This window comes from Apteryx rowi, unplaced genomic scaffold, assembly GCF_003343035.1.
Source record: "Apteryx rowi isolate R43461 unplaced genomic scaffold, aptRow1 scaffold_256, whole genome shotgun sequence".
NCBI lineage: Eukaryota > Metazoa > Chordata > Aves > Apterygiformes > Apterygidae > Apteryx > Apteryx rowi.
Window position 1 is genome coordinate 1170481 of NW_020448930.1, and position 16326 is coordinate 1186806.

The window sequence follows — 16326 nt, forward strand, 5'->3', positions numbered from 1 at the left end:
CCCCCCCCCCCGCGGTTTTAGGGACACCGAGGGGAGCGTGTTTGGTGCAGAGCGGGGGATCACGCTGAGCAGCGTGAGCAGCACGCAGAGCCCTGAGGGTAAAATGAATGGTCTTTTACAAGCCTACAGTGTTTTCATAGCTTTATGATGGCTTTGAGTCCAGACTAATGTCTTTTGGCCAATTTCAGCTTTCATCGATTTGGAGGCAGGAACCAGAAGCATTGCAAATAGCTGTAATAGTTATTTAGTTTCATGACAGCTGCTGTGAGTGATATTGTCCAAAATGTGGATTTCGAGTTTTTAAAGTATATAACCCGAAGCAAAAGAGAACGTGCACCTCTGTAGAAGTCTACTTTGCTCTTTCAATTGTTAGAAAGCTACCACTTAGAGATACGTATGTGTAAGCTTCTGATGCATCTTCTGAAAGAGTATATTCTACAAGAGAACATATTTTCTGACAAGAGATTCTGCAGAAACTTGATATCCTCCTCTGGTCAGCTTCAAGCATGTTGCACAAATATCTTTTGTTTGGCAGGTCTGCAGGGAGAATGGAACAGCTGGTAGGCAGTGACAGCCTAGCTAGAGATCAGCTATATCAGTTGGAAACTGTCAATGCTAAGGACACCGGTGAAAGGCTGGGCCAGGGCAGGAACTGGGAATACAGCCATGAAGGCTTTTCAAATACAGCAGGTACTAAAACTGGCTTTTTCAAGGCAAAACATTCCCTTTCTCGTATCTGAGAACTCTTGCACTGTTTCACATCACTCATAAGCACATGGCGACGGATTCTGGGTATGGATGGCAGAAGACGTGGTGAGACATGGTTGGTTATGTAATAAGCCAATAGATACTAATTTTAACAACATAAGAAAATGCACTACTGAGTCAGATTAATGGTCCATCTAGCCCAATATTTTGTCTCCAACACTGATAGAAGGACATGCTGCACATGAGCTGACTTATTTGTGGTCTCTTCCCCCAGTCCTTGTGCTTCTTCAGCATCCACAGTCATTGGATTAGGAATGTTCACCTGTTCCTTTTAGCACCTATTAATGAATCTGTTGTCCATAAGTCTGTCTAAATCCATATTTGACTCTGTGACACAGTCTACCTCCACAAATCCCTGTGGCCCCAAATTCCAGCAGTGCAGACCTGTTGTGTAGAAAGATTTTTTTTTAATCCATTTCAAACTCATATCCTACTGGTTTCAATAAATACCCACTTCTAATTGTATTGCAGGCTTGGTGAATAACAGTTCCACATTCAGCTTATTTATCACCTTCATGATTTTGTAAACAGTGCTCAGATGTCCCCCTCAGCTTCGTCATGTCCGAAATGAAGAGCCCCTATCCCTTGTAAGGCAGCTGCTCCATTCACTTCATAGTTTAGTTACAGGGATAACTTTAACACCACGAGGTCCTGCTGAGATGTGGAGACCAGAACTGTACACACTCCTCAACATACGACTATGTATACCAAGGTATTACAGAGCAGCAAAATAATACCTTCTGCCTTGTTCTCAGTACCTCTCCAGATGGTACCCAACTTTTTGATGACTTTTTTTGATTGCTGCTTCTATTAAGCCAATGATTTCAGTGGCTCAGTAGAGCCACTACTGAGCTCAGCATTATGTAAATGTGGTTTGGATTTTTTTCTTACATGCATTAGCTTACACTGAATCTCATCTGCCACTTACTTGTTTATTCAGTTTTGTGAGGTCCAATAGTTCTGTAGCCAAGTTTCACTTGAGAAAATTGGTTCTGTCCTTCACTGAGCTATCTAGGTCATTGCTCCACTGTTTTTCCAGCTTCCTGATGCCACAGTTGCCTTTCCCCTTCCTGCTGAATAAATGGAAAGATTTTACTTTCATTTTGCCTTTTCCACGCCCTCAACAAACCCCGTGTCAATGTTTTGATCTGACCCTCCATGCAAGCATACTTAAGCTAAGTTGCTGATGCTTCATTCCTCCTCATATGCTTGTGACGTCATTTATAAGATGCCTGTGATATCTACCGTACTGGCTAATTTCCTAAAAGTGTCTTGCAAGATTTTAGGCCCTTCCCATCACATTATATACAAACAGTTCAGGTAAAAATATGGGAAACCACAGTTGCTTTCTGTCTCCAAGATGGATCTTTGTCTATATTTAAAGTCAGTATAGAGAGTATGAATCTGTTTTAAAATAAATATATGCTAAGCACTTCTCAGTTTCTTCACAAGGACCATTATCATTTTACATTCTGTAGAATGTGAAAGGATGTTTTGAAGAGCAGATGTGCTAGTTATGTAAAAACCACTATTCTGCTGTAACCTCTTCATATCTTTGAGGACCTGTTTTGCTTATATGTAGCCACAGGGAAGAAATACAGTCACAACAAGAGGCAGTATGACCATTCAGCCACGCTGTGATCCACACAAAGTGGAAAAGAAAAAAAATAATGTGAAAATAAGTCAGCCTATAGCTTTACAAATATATCTAAGTGTAGTCTTGTAGTGTAGATAAACAGCTGTCTGAGACACACAGCGGGAAATTAGAGAAATTACTTAAGTTGAAGGCCTGTACGATTACATAAAATACACAAGAATGGGAAATGGCTGTTTTCATGCAGAATAAACTTTAAAGATAGTAAAGATAATGATATGGGGATAAGATCATAAGACCATAAAAGTTACAATGTCAGGTGAAAGACCTACCTATCCCGTCTGTGCTGATGACTGCTGCCAGATATTTGGGGAACAGTACAGGAAGAACACAGCGGAGAGATTGTCTCCTGGCACATTGTCCCAGATTCTAGGAGGCATCTCTTTAAATACTTCCTGAGCTGGAGCTCATGTATACATCATCGTGTATTAGGGGCCCGTGGTGGACTTCTTTCATACGTGCCTAATCTGTGAGTTCATATTTAAATTGCAACGTCCTGTGGCAATGTGTTCCATAGCTTCACTTCATGTCTGATTTAACTTTCTGGTTAGCAGTTTCGGTGGGAACTCCTTGGGCTCTCGTATCACAAAGAGGAGTGAGTCATTGCAGTGCAAGGTCCCTGGACACAATTCTGTTTATAGTGCTGCAGATGCAGTGGGAGAGGGAGAATTTCTAGCTGGGAGTGGAACAATAAGGAAAACATTTATCAAGTGCTAACAACCATGGCTGCCATGGCATGACATGCCTGGTTGTCCTTGGATCATTTCAGGGAATGGTTCTCAAACTGTACTCTGCTGATGGTCCACAGGACTGGCATGAGAATGGCTCCTCCTTATATCAGGAAGTAAAAAACATTACTTATGTTATTGGTTCATGTCAGTAATTTTTTTCCTGTCAGGATACTGTCTGATTGGAACTGAAACTAGCCACACTGAAGAAAGTAATCTCTTTATTTAAATAAATACAAATAATTTATTTAGATAAATAATATATTCTTGTTTTAAATTTTTGCCTCTCTAGCAATTAGAGAGCAAAGCAGCATTATCTGTGGATACTATTTTTCCAGTTGGATGCTTCCATGCTAGTTGTGTACCTTTCTATCATCAAGTACACCATTATTTGAATAACTATATTTACTTTTAAAAGATTCTTTTAGTACATATTTACAAAACTGAAACATTCTGAGTACTGTGACCCTGTCCTCCCACTGCAGGATAACTTCCATAGGAATCAAAGGGAAGGAATCAGATCTGCTACCACTTTCAAAGAATATCATGCTATTTTTGAGCCTCCTCTAGAAGGTTACGGGCCAGAAAATCTGATTACAGTTCTTTCTTGAAAAAAATTATTGTAGATTCAAAGCCGTTGTACAAAAATGCACATCTGTGTTTTCTCATAGGTCTCACCAGAGAGTACATGAGCTAGAAGAACAGTTTGGAAAGTAAAATGCAAATGCCTTTCTTGGTGCTGCTAGGACTTGTACATCTGTAGGGGGAACATGTCCTGGTCTGTAGTTACTTTGTGGTGACAATTACACATGGCCTTTACAGGTAACACAGAGARTGTTGTCTGAAAACATACTCAGGAGATAAGTTGAGGCAAAAAGATGAAGAAAGCTTTTATAATTGCCATTTTGTAAGGTAGCATAGAGAAAATTATGGAGAACAAGAAGTCTCAAGTAAGCTTGAGTATCAGGTTCTCTGCACTTTCTGTTCCCTGAGATCCTTTCATATAAAAGCATCTGAAGAATAGCAGTGTTCTGGTCTACTGGTTCTTCGAACAGCAGTCTTCTGCCTTACTCTTGGCATCTTTGTATATCAGATGCAAGTCTTGTGCTGAGAGAAATTGGTAATCATTTAGGATTTTTTGATACTTTTGGAAATTACACATTTTGGACCTTATTTTCCTATCCAGCACTTTGCCTCAGCGCTAGGCAAAGAGCTCAGGGGCAAGGCTACAATAGATTTAAGTCACTTTGCCAACTTCATGGCTATTCAGTGGATCTTCTGTAAAGCCCAAACTTGCAGAAGGTCAGGAAAGTTACTTGACAAGGTGAGCTAAGTGATAAGTTTGTCACCTGCAAGAACAAGATCTCTATGCATGTGACCGCAAGGCGGGCAAGAGCGGGTCGGATACCAGCGGAGAGGGATACTCAGGGGGTTAAACAGGATAGATTTAATAAAGGATTTACACTACAGACTGCACAGGGAGCCCTGGGAACCGCGAGGAGGGGTTGCCGATGGGAGGCTGCTGGAGGTACGGGTCAGATGCACAGGCTGGACGCACAGACAAGACTTCCCCCATTGTTCATAAGGGCCCCTTAAATCTCCTCGAACTGTTTCCTTATCTCAGCTGTGCTAACCTTGGGTAGCTACTGCCCGGGAAGCAGCTAGACGTTGTTGACAAAATGGAGTATGCATGCCTGGCCCTGATGGGAATTTGGTCAGTGTGTAGTTTCACATGCTGGGCCGGCTACCACTTACTCTGCCAGTCACTGACTCCTCGCCAGATCTCCCACAGGTGTTCTCACTACAATGCAAAACTAATTGCATGTCAGAGGCTGTGGCTTTGATGGCATATGTATATGCATGCACACATACAAACACAGATGCACGCAAACGCACTGAGTATTTCTTGTGATGCATGACTTGAAAAGTGTTGTAACTGTCTTTAAGATGTTGTATCTACCAGGAGTTTTCTCAGTAAAAGATTTTAAACTCAAAGGAAGGGAAAAGATTATACTGACTGCATCTGCATTTGCTCAACTTGACATGAACAAAAGTTAAGAATGAGGTGAGAAAGAAATTTGAACTGGGGCCAGAGAAGGTATGAAGCTAGAGTTCCTAACATGAAGCAGAAAGGATGTGTGAGCACTAGGGGGCAACAGAGGGTACTAGACTTCTCCAGACTAACTGAAACGCTGAAATAACCAAGGAGCAAATTCAATGTCAGGTCAGTCTAAACTTGCATTGCATTGCTTTTCTCCTTATGCAATTCTGTTCTCAAGCTTGTGATCAACAAACCCTTTCTCTTATTACAAAATCCTGCTTTCATCCTATGCTTGTATCTTATGTAACCTCAAAGAAACCGGAAGGACCCACAGATCCATGGTTGCATGTCCAAATAGTCTCTACTGACAAGCTATGGACAATTTTGGAAGCCTTGGGAACTGAAATGTTTCCCATCATGCTGCAACAGTACGTTTGTGAAGCAGTAGTAGCAGGGCTAGATACAGGAAAAAGTCTCCCTTCCTGCCTTACTGGCATGAATCAGTTCCAACAGGAGAGCTGATAGAGAAACCAAATATTACCTGAGTGGGAAAACCTGGATTAGTTTTTCACTAATCCAGCCATTAGTGGGCCAGTAGACCAGATCTAGGAAAGTGAAAGAAATGTGATGGGAAATTAAAGATAGCAAATAACAGTACTATTCAACCTACCTTTTTATGCAGAAGCAAGTATTGTTTCACATTAAAAGTGGCAAATAGGATTAAGCTAATTCTCCTACTGCTTTTTTCTAAGGGGGAAGAAGAATCCAACCTGAGGCCAAGTCTGTGCTGCTGCATTAGCAGTTCTGGCAGGTAAATGGAAGTGAGTGAAGCTCAAATATAAACCTGCTAGCCATCCCACAGCTTGTAGATGTTCAGATTTGAGTGTTTGTGATGTATTCAGAAAGAGTTGGCTCAGGATCTCAGCAGTATAGCAATGCTGACATTGGCCAAGCAAGAATGAGGACAAACCACCCAAAGGAGAAAGGCAGCATGCGAGGCTGGCAGGCTGTGGAGGGCATCCTGGGACTGAAGACAGCAACTGTTGCTGTAACATAAGCCTCGTGAGTCCTCTCTCATGATAGCTGTTGTATCATGAAGGACTCAAGGACTACAGGAATTGGTGCTTGGTCTCTCTTGGCACTGCCAAGATAGGTGTTCACCTGCCCCCGGCAATTTGGCACCTCAGGCAGCTGCCACCTTTGCTCACACTATATTCAACATTGTGCCGTAGCTTTGCTTGAAGTGCTTTAGGCAGCATTTGAGACCAAGAATTAAATATACGTCAAGCACTTTTTTTCCCCATTAACCTGCAGCAATCTGCCTCCCTGACCTGGAGTGCTGTGCAGACCTGTTTAAACTCAAAGAGCTCACGGCTGTCCCTGAGAAGGGTCCCTTTCACCAGTCATACCCTCTTTAACTGGGAGAACTGGAGCCACCGAGATCACACAGATGCAAAGGGGGCCTCTGGTGTGAACAGCCTCGGTTTGCCCCACAGCAGGTGCCCGCAGCCCTGCAGGTGACATCCACCAGCGCCGGGGGTGCACGGTTTCAGGACCGCGGGCGCTGCTCCACGCTGCGCGGCGGGCCGCGGCCGAGGAGCAGGGCGCAAGGGGGACGGAGCAGGTCGCAGCCACGCTGGGGGGGCCGCGGGGCCCGGAGCCAAGTTTCCCTTCTGCGGGAAAGGAAAGCGAAACCGAGAGTTTCCCCGCGCCGCGGCACCGCGGGGCGGGCCACCGCCGCCGCGCTCTTAAGTGCGGGGGGCTGCGCGCCTTGCTGCAAGGGGCGAGCCGAGCCGCGCCGAGCCGAGCCGAACCGAACCGAACCGAACCGAGCCGAGCCGAGCCGAGCCGAGCCGAGCCAAACGAAACCGAGCCGCGCCGAGCCGCGCCCGGCCAAGCCGAGGCAAACGATGCAGCTGGGCGCGCTGAGCCGGCTGGCGCTGGCGCTGGCGCGGGCGGTGTCGGCGCTGCGCGGGCGGCTGGACGCGCTGTGCTGGAGCCTGGCGCCCTTGTCCCTGTCCCTGCTGCTGTCGCTGCCCCTGCCCGGCTGGCGGCGGGTCTCGGCCCCCGGCCCCAGCGCCGCCGCGGGGCACCGGCGGCAGCGGGAGCAGGAGCAGGAGCGGGACGGGGCGGCCCCGACGCCCACCAGCGTCAACTACCACTTCACCCGCCAGTGCAACTACAAGTGCGGCTTCTGCTTCCACACGGCCAAGACCTCCTTCGTGCTGCCCCTGGAGGAGGCCAAGCGGGGGCTGGCGATGCTCAAGGCGGCGGGTGAGTCCGGCCGGACCTAGCGGCGTTACACAGAGGTTTTAGCGCTGCCGCCGCCGGGCACGGGCGCCGCCCGAAAGGGGAAGGCTCACAGGCAGGGAGAGGTTCACGGCATCCTCCTGTCTCTGGTCCTCTCCTAGGAATGCAGAAAATAAACTTCTCGGGAGGAGAACCATTTCTTCAGGACAGAGGCGAGTTCGTGGGCAAACTGGTCCAGTTTTGCAAGAGGGATTTGAAGCTACCAAGTGTCAGCATCGTGAGCAATGGCAGCATGATTAGAGAGTGGTGGTTCAAGAAGTACGGTAAGGAAAAACCGACATGCACAGAAGCACTGACTTGGTTTGGGAGCTTTCGCAGTGCAGCCTTACAGCAAGATTTTTTTTTTTTAGTGCAAGTGGGAGATGGTTTGTTAGTGGGTCGCTTACAATAAATGCAAAACGAAAGTAAATATCAGTGAAATATTGTTAATTATATGTTGTGAACATGTGCAGTTTGTAATATTGCCTCGTTGGTATAATAGTCTGATAAAATCAGAGTATGTCCATCATGCTGGGGGAGGGTGTGGTGAAGATGCTGCTGCTGTGGCGTTTGTGGTTCGTTTGTGACAGATCATGAGGAACTGAAAGTGGGCAGATGCTTGACAACCTTTAACTGAAGCTATGAATGTTAATTAATTTTTAAAACTTGTTTTCAGGTGAATATTTAGACATATTGGCGATTTCTTGTGATAGTTTTGATGAGGAAGTCAATGTTTTAATTGGCCGTGGTCAAGGAAAGAAGAACCATGTGGAAAATCTGCATAAACTGAGACAGTGGTGCCGAGATTATGCTGTTGCTTTCAAAATAAATTCAGTCATCAACAGATTTAATGTTGAGGAAGATATGAATGAACAGATCAAGGCACTCAACCCTGTGCGCTGGAAGGTAAAGTAGTATATATCATAGGTTATCTTCTGCTCAGAGAAAACTAATGGGGAAGTGAAATTCTGGAATTGTCTGAACATCTAACTACCTAAGTTAGCCCTCCAGCTCCAACTGGGGGTGGTATAAGCAGAATTGTTATTAATGTTACATGGTGCTGAGGCAAGTTCTGTCTCTTTTTATACTTAAATGGATCCCAGTATGCCAAGAATCTTTTCTGTTGTGATATTTCCAGGGAATTACTATTTCAGGCTATATAGGTCTAGTTGCTTATGACAGTAAAGATAAGATAGAAGGTCTTTAATGAAAATATGCCATAGTTTAGAAAGAATGAAGAAAAGTTAGTGTATAATGATACATTAGAGTTAATATTAGCATTATATTAGTGTACACTGTACATTAATATTCTATTATAGAAAATATCATAACTATAAAATATACTAACCACTAATACTCTATTAGAAATGTATTAATTATGTTATGTTATTGGCTTGAGAGCAGGTAAAGATCATGTGCCTTATAAACATGGGAGGACCTGTGGAATAATTTTTCAGCTGTTAGGACCCACTGGGGTGATAGAACCCATATAATTCCTGTATGCTAATTGTACACTATTATAATTTAATAGAAACAGCTTTGAATTGATATACAAGCAATATTTTCCAACTAGGAAAAAAAATCCCTATAGGTGAGATCTTGGTCCCACTAAAGGAGCATAAGGAAGAAATGACGTGCATTTTAATTTATCAACTTTCCTGCCCTACTTTCTGGGATTGCAGACCACGTTGGTGGCAAGGGCACCTTTTCCCCAAATTCTGTTCTGACTGTGTTTGAGGACTTTGTCCTTAGAAGGAAGCTGTTAAGTAGAGAAACTATTCCAGTTAATTTATGAAAAGTAACTCTACACTGTGCCCTTTGTGTACTATTCACTTATCACAGTTTGTGTCAGTATGGCTCCACTGACAGGAAAAATTAAAGACAGGTACTGTCACTGAAGGCTTTAATAATCATGGCAGTCTCATCCTCAAGGCAAGTAAAAACGTAAACTCTTCCTCAGGTGCTTTTTGTCTTCAGGTATTCCAGTGCCTTCTCATCGAAGGGGAGAACTGTGGTGAGGATGGTCTGAGAGATGCAGAAAAGTTTCTTATCAGTGATGATGACTTTGAACGATTCCTGGATCGCCACAAAGATGTCTCCTGCTTGGTACCAGAGTCTAATCAGAAGGTAAAATTGAAACTGGCTTTTCATAGCTTTATTCTAGCAAATTGGCTTAAGAACTAGATACTTTCATGATTATTAACACTTTTCCTATTAATATTGGCTAAAAGTACTACAGTACCACTCTCGGCAGCTGGCTTTGTTTTGGTGGCAGTGTTTGTACTTTTCTGTAAGGCTTCCTGTTGAGCACAAAGGCATTGATCCCAATTCTGTGGAAACCAGTGGGAATTCTGTCAGAGTGTGGTGTGGTGAGATGCTTGGTTACCTGGGTGTTCAAAGTATCAGCACAGAAACTGTAGAAAATGGATTTTCTACATTTGAGCTCTAAACAGTTAACCCCGCAGGAATTGAAGAGCTCTGCCCTACCAGGTCACAAGAGTCTGATAAGGCTGACTGTTAACACAAACACGGTTTATACTCTAAGCACAGTCTCCTAATAGAGATTCACCGTGCCATCACACTATGGCAGTGTCACTTACCTATGCCAAGTAAGGATATCATCCCAGTCAGCGTTATTTTGGGCATCAAATGTATTTWCTTTCAGAGGAGCAGGAACTAGTATTTGTGCCTGACGCATCTTGCTAGTAACTCCCCTCACAGTAAAGTGAGGGGCATTTTTAGCATTGTTGATCTGACTGCCTTTGAAGTGCATTTTCAAGCTCTGTGTTCATGAGGAGACTTCCTGAGTGACTGCAAAACCTAGCTGGTTCATATGCTGAGCTGCCATCTAGCTTAGGTTATCTCCAATAAAGGATTTTAGTACCTGATGGTAGAACCTGGAACTTTCTGTTAGATGCCTACAAACTCTCTATGTGGCATGAGTGGAGTTAGAAGGCTCACTGTTTAGAAAGCTTATGAACTGAGTGAGGAGATACTAAGTTTAGCCAGTTAAGTCTAGTCTTAAATCTGTCCTCTTTCCTTCCTTTTCCTCTCCAGAGATTAAGGCCCTCCATTTACAGTTTACTTGTTTTAAGTAAAGTGAGCTCAAGTGAGCAGACTGGCTTGTCTTATTAGGTAACATCTGAGTGGGTAACACACTCACCTCAGAGGAAAGAGATTTCTGCTTACCTTAGCCTAGGCAAATATCTCAACTACTAGGAAAGTGTCTAAACTGCCAGGCTTTAGACTATGATGACTCCAATCTTCCTGCTGAAGTTGTACCACTCTGCAGCAAAGTGTTCCAGATTAGCTGTGCCAAAGGAAGGAAGAGCACACGGAAGTGGGACTGTGTAGTCCAGTGGAAGGCATTTGGTGGGTGGCAGGACTCATCAGAGAAGGGATTTAGAGGAGAAGCCAGAACTATTCCTGCATTTTTGTATTCAAGAAGTCCTACCAAAAAAAACAAAATAGTATGTTTGGTTCTTCCTTCCCATAGTGGAAGAGATGTTGTTTCTAATTTCTGTCAAGATTGTGTGGAAGATGGACCCCAAATAGATCAAACAGACTTCCAGGCCTACACAGCAGCAAACTCCAGATACCCAGAAAATTATAGGGGTCAGGTAGGAGGTGCCTAGTTAGCTGGGCGAACATATCTTATTTCAACCGTTGGCCTATTTCCTGGTGCAGGAAAACCTGAGAGCTTTTTGAGCTGGGAGATTGCCACTAACATATTTGTTTACTAGGGTCGCAATGAAACACCCCAGCATAAATGGCCACATCATTTGTTTGGAAAATGACCTAATCATTCCAGTATGTTAAAAAAAAAAAAAAAAAGGTTTGATCCAAGCTCACTGAAATCAGAGGGAAGACATCAACTGGTTCAAAGATTTGGATTACACTTTGAAAGAATAATTATTTGTCTTGGCCTTGATTTTTCACTTGAATGGAGTTTTAGTTTGTCTATTAACTTAAGCTTTTCTTTTGATCTGTTACAGATGAGAGACTCATACCTCATTTTGGATGAATACGTAAGTCTTTATTTGATCCGTTATATTCGTCTGTTAATATATACCTATGTATACAACAGTGATAACCACTTCAGTTTACTATGTGTTCTATAAAAGAATTTTGACCATGTGGTATAAGGAATAGATATAATTTCTTTCCTTTAAGCATATTCAGAACTGGAATATAAGTATGGCCTAAGGAGGGGTCCCCAAATGCATCAGGTTGTATGTGTGATCATTGCATTGTGAGTGTAGAAGTGTATCTTACACATCTTTTTAGACAAGCCATTGCTGTTTTTTTTTTATTATTATTATCTAAATGTTTGCTCTTCAGTTACATGCAAACTAAGTAGGTTCTTTGAAACTTAACTTTGAGGACAAGTTCTAAATTTTTAACCTTCAGCATTTTTGGTATGACTTTGTTCTTGCAAGGTTGTATGAGTATGAGCCTTTGAGTCTTTCTCAGGGCAGTGAACAGTGAAACTGTTCATAGGCAGGTAACTTAAACACACATTTGTGGGATTGCAGTGCAAATTATTTAATTCTGTACAAAAACTAAGCTTTACAAATTGAATTTCGAAGGTCTTACCTATGAATTTTCTAGATGCGTTTTCTAAACTGTACAAATGGGCGAAAAGAGCCTTCCAAATCTATCCTGGATGTTGGAGTAGAAGCAGCTATACAATTCAGTGGATTTGATGAGAAGATGTTCCTAAAAAGAGGAGGAAAGTATGTGTGGAGTAAAACGGACATGAAACTGGACTGGTAACTCAATTAAATGAGTTACAGCAAGTGCATTTTGTGAAGAAAATGTGTATATGTCTGTGTATATATATATATATATGTATATATGTATATAAAATGTTTTTAACTACACATGGTATATTATACAGATTGATGTTCAGTAACTCTGTAGGTGAATATTTTAATGTTTTTAGAATGTAGATTATGTTATTATATATTGTTTGGTTGAACATTACCAAGTACCAATACAATTTTCATATAAATAGACCCCTGAAATCTAGTTACTAGTTTATTGTATGAAGGACTGTAAGGGCAAACTGTTAAGATAACTTATCACAGTTTGTGTCAGTATGGCTCCACTGACAGGAAAAATTAAAGACAGGTACTGAGACAACTGAAGGCTTTAATAATCATCTATAGCCATCTTCAATAAATCTGTTTGCAATAAATCCAGAGTTAATAATACCAATAACCTCCCCCCCCCCACAACAATAATGCCACTCGGGAAATAGTTGTAAGATAATAGATAAGTGTGCATGCAAGAAAACAAAACAAAACAAAAAAAATCCCAATCTCTAACTCACTGTAAACAACTGTAATGACTGATAAGTGGAAACTCTTATCAGGAAACATTTTCTGTATAGTTCATATGGAAAGGTATATTGCAATTCCTTACAAGATCACAAGAGGGCCAATTTTGAAAGCAGCCCTGACTTTTTCAGGATTAATGAGGGTCAGAATCTAGTTATCATTATCTCTAATAAAGAATACATCAAAAGGGAAATCAAGATTAAAAATTGGCAATTTTAATTCCTAAACTCGTAATTGTAGAAATGTTGTTCTTCTCCCTCTCCTGCATATACTCACACAATATTTGCAAAAATGTTGGGGGATGTAATTTTCTGTAAAAACAATGCTGTGGTCATGATATTGCTCCTCAAAACATAAGAAATGCATTTATCCATTGGTGAGCAACTTCTTATTTCACATTGGCAATGACCTTTACTCTAACAAATATTTACAGTGAAAACAATGTTTGCTTTTTTTTCATAACTTCCTCCATTTCCCTTTTCTCCACCAATCTTTTTTTGTTTGTTTGTTTGTTTTTCTCTCCTCATATGTACAATTCTGTTGAAGATTCCTTATCGAATGAATGAATAATATGGAACACACTTATCACTACCTTCTGTTGATTGCTAGGTCTGTTATTCCCATGCTTTTTATTTCGCTAAACCATGGAATTACAAATGAAAAAGTTCATATATCATGTAACCTTGTTTTAAAAGTTGCTTGGCTCTGTAATCACTCTTACTTGCTAGTTACCAGCATGCAGGTCCTCAGTGAAACTAACTAGGTTTTGTGATGGCTGCCTTTGATTCAAAGAGCTAGCAGCATCAACCTAAAATAGAAAAAAGTTAAAAACCCCGCAAAGGCAATAGTTTAATATGTTGCCCTATTTCTTGTCTTTTTTTCCTGGTAATTTTTATGGCTTTATAATTACAGCTTTTCAAATTTAATAAGCCCCCCTCGATGTATAGCTCTGTGTGAAGGCAATGGGGATAAGCATTGCACAAAACAGAAGTGAGCTAGCATGCCTGGACTTTCTCACATGTTTAAATATTGCAGCAGCTGGGACCCAGCATGCACTAAATACACCATGTAAAGAAAATTACACTTTCTTTCCTTCTTCTGGTAATGTTAGTTGATTTTTTTTTTAGAGTTTTCAGAATTCTCTTTTCATTTTTACTGTCCTAACTCTAAATGTACAGTCTTAATGGTGCTGTCTTGTCTTTTAGAATTCTGCAATCACTGTACTTTCTATACACTTACATTTCAGTATTTTTTTTCTTCTATCGGTATTAAGGACACTTAAAATGTGGCCCACACACATTAACCCCAGAGCCTTTTGGCAGCTATTTTACTGACCTCAGCTGGAGTTCTGCCTGAGGAGAAACTATGGGCAAAGCAAATCTAAGTAATTGTGGTGTTTGACTTTCTTGTTGTTCCCATTGCTTAAATGCTGAATCTAGCATCTTCCTCAGCATATATACTGCACGGTAGAAAAAAGGYGTTTTTCTTTGCTGCTGGCTCAGTCGCAGCATGAGCAAAGATTAGTGCATCAATGTAGCACTAAATCTACCAGCTTGCTGCTTCTGCTGAAAATGCCAGCTGTATCACAGCACACAGACGTGAGGGGCACAAACTCCTGTTCAGCTCCAAAAGTGCTGCCATTCTTTGCTGTGGCATTTCTGTCTGTAAATGGTTGTTCTTTTGCTGCAAGAGATCCTCTCTGCCTGAGGTTGAAGCTGCAAGGTAAATAAAAGGGAGCTGAAAAAGTGAAATTGTTTGAATAGCCTACAGACATTGAAGATTGCTTTCATCAGATGGTTGAGTTCTTATTTTTCCATGTTGGCTTTCAAAAGATTTTACATTGCCTCTTATTACCATACCTAATTTAGGAAAAGTCTCTGTTCTGTGTGATACTTTTTTTCCAAAGGAAATACCAGTTGTGTACATTGGAAATGAAGACTTTGGCTTAATTTTCAACACAGCTACAGCTTGCTTAACCTAGAAAGATTTTTTTTTTTTTGTAGTTTATAAGCACAGTTTTTACTGGAAGAAAATGGATTTTAGGCTTTCATTCTGCAGCTGTGTCTAACTTTCACATGGGTCTAGAAACATAATATTAAACTCAATAGGGCTACTCCCAGGCTGAGAGATTACATGCACATTGTGACTGTGAAGAGTCAGGATTTAAACTTAAGTCCTGTAAACACAGATATGCTTAATTGTATTTTCATATGTAATCTCATAGTACTGCAGCTAAGCACTTGCTAAAAATGCTGGATCAGGCAGTAACTTAAACTGTAGTTTACTGGTATTATGCAGCTGTTCATATTTGTAAAATTTGTAGAGAATGAGAATTTGAGAGAGAGAATTAATGAAGTTAAATCATTAAGAATATATCTTGAGTAAGGAATAAAGCTGTCATACTGTAGCATTTTCAAATGTTCTCTTTTTCAGTGTGAAGGATACCTGATGTATATGAATGTTATAAATAATGAACTTTTAAATGATACTGTCATAGAATTCATGCTATTTTACACATTAGTATGTTGCACATTGCAATAAATGTTTCTATTTTCTTAAGTTTATCTCTAGTTTCTTTTTTAAAAATATAATCCAGGCCCATAATAACAAAATCTGAGTGCATTCACAAGACAGTGGTAATTCTGGATGAAGTCTGTATTCAGCACGGGGGTCTGCTTGTGCAGCGCCAATGGCAACATCTAGGCTGAAACACAGAACAATAGCGTTGATTCTCCTTGTGCTGAAAAGCATTTGTTACATGCTTGAGTGGCCTGGGCTGTGCTGGGAGAAGACAGTTAAAATACGGTGTGCTGTTTCAATGACAGCCATTACGAAAGACACAACTGTCCACAAATATCTGAGGAGAAAACAATTACCTTCTGCTGTGGTAAATAAGAGAGAAAAACTAGTCAATTTAGAGATGGACAAAAGCGAGGCGGTTTCTCTCCAGGCTCATGCCCCCATCTTTAGGGTGCAGAATAAACTCTTGCACTGGAGGGTCTGAAATGGAGCTTTTCGCAGTAATTGGTTGGGGAGGGGGTATGCTTAGCTTTTTTTTTTTTTTACTCCTCTCTCTTTGCCATTTTTTTCTTCCGCCTATGTGGATGTTTCTCACCATGGGACTCCCCGGCTGGGTCCCCGCTGGGCCAGCAGCAGCTCAGTGGGGCTGGGGCCTTTCCGCCGAGGCAACGGTTTCTGCCTTGCGAGTTGCCTCCCGCGGGCAGCTGCATTGCCTCGCACTCGCTACGGCTCTGGCAGGGACGAACGCTGCATTTGAGTAAATCACCCAGACAGCGCCCATTGCTCTCTCCAGCGCGTTCTGCTCCTTTGTGTCTCCCTGCCTTATAAAAGAAGACTGCTTGTTGCTTGATGCGTAAACCAACAAGAGGAAAGCAGCTGCTTTTGCAAAACAGGTCTTGCAAAACAGCTGTGCAACCATCATGGTTTCCTTCAGTTTCCCTTTTTCCTTTTCTTGCAAGGAAGTCTAACCCTTCTGCCTTCCTT

The 16326-nt window shown here is 41.8% G+C and overlaps 1 protein-coding gene across 2 annotated transcripts; it reads left to right on the top strand.

The window, feature by feature from the left end:
* Positions 1-6924: 6924 nt before the first annotated feature.
* On the top strand, positions 6925-15381 carry RSAD2 (radical S-adenosyl methionine domain containing 2). Of its 2 annotated transcripts, none has more exons than XM_026067251.1 (6): positions 6925-7465; positions 7603-7764; positions 8157-8386; positions 9458-9607; positions 11476-11508; positions 12070-15381. In XM_026067251.1, the coding sequence occupies exons 1-6, from the start codon at positions 7102-7104 to the stop codon at positions 12184-12186; spliced, it is 1056 nt and encodes a 351-aa protein (XP_025923036.1). In that variant the 5' UTR covers positions 6925-7101; the 3' UTR covers positions 12187-15381. The 2 variants fall into 2 exon arrangements, with proteins under 2 accessions (XP_025923036.1, XP_025923035.1); XM_026067250.1 differs by having other exon boundaries at positions 6926-7465; positions 12092-15381.
* The last annotated feature ends 945 nt before the right edge of the window (positions 15382-16326 follow it).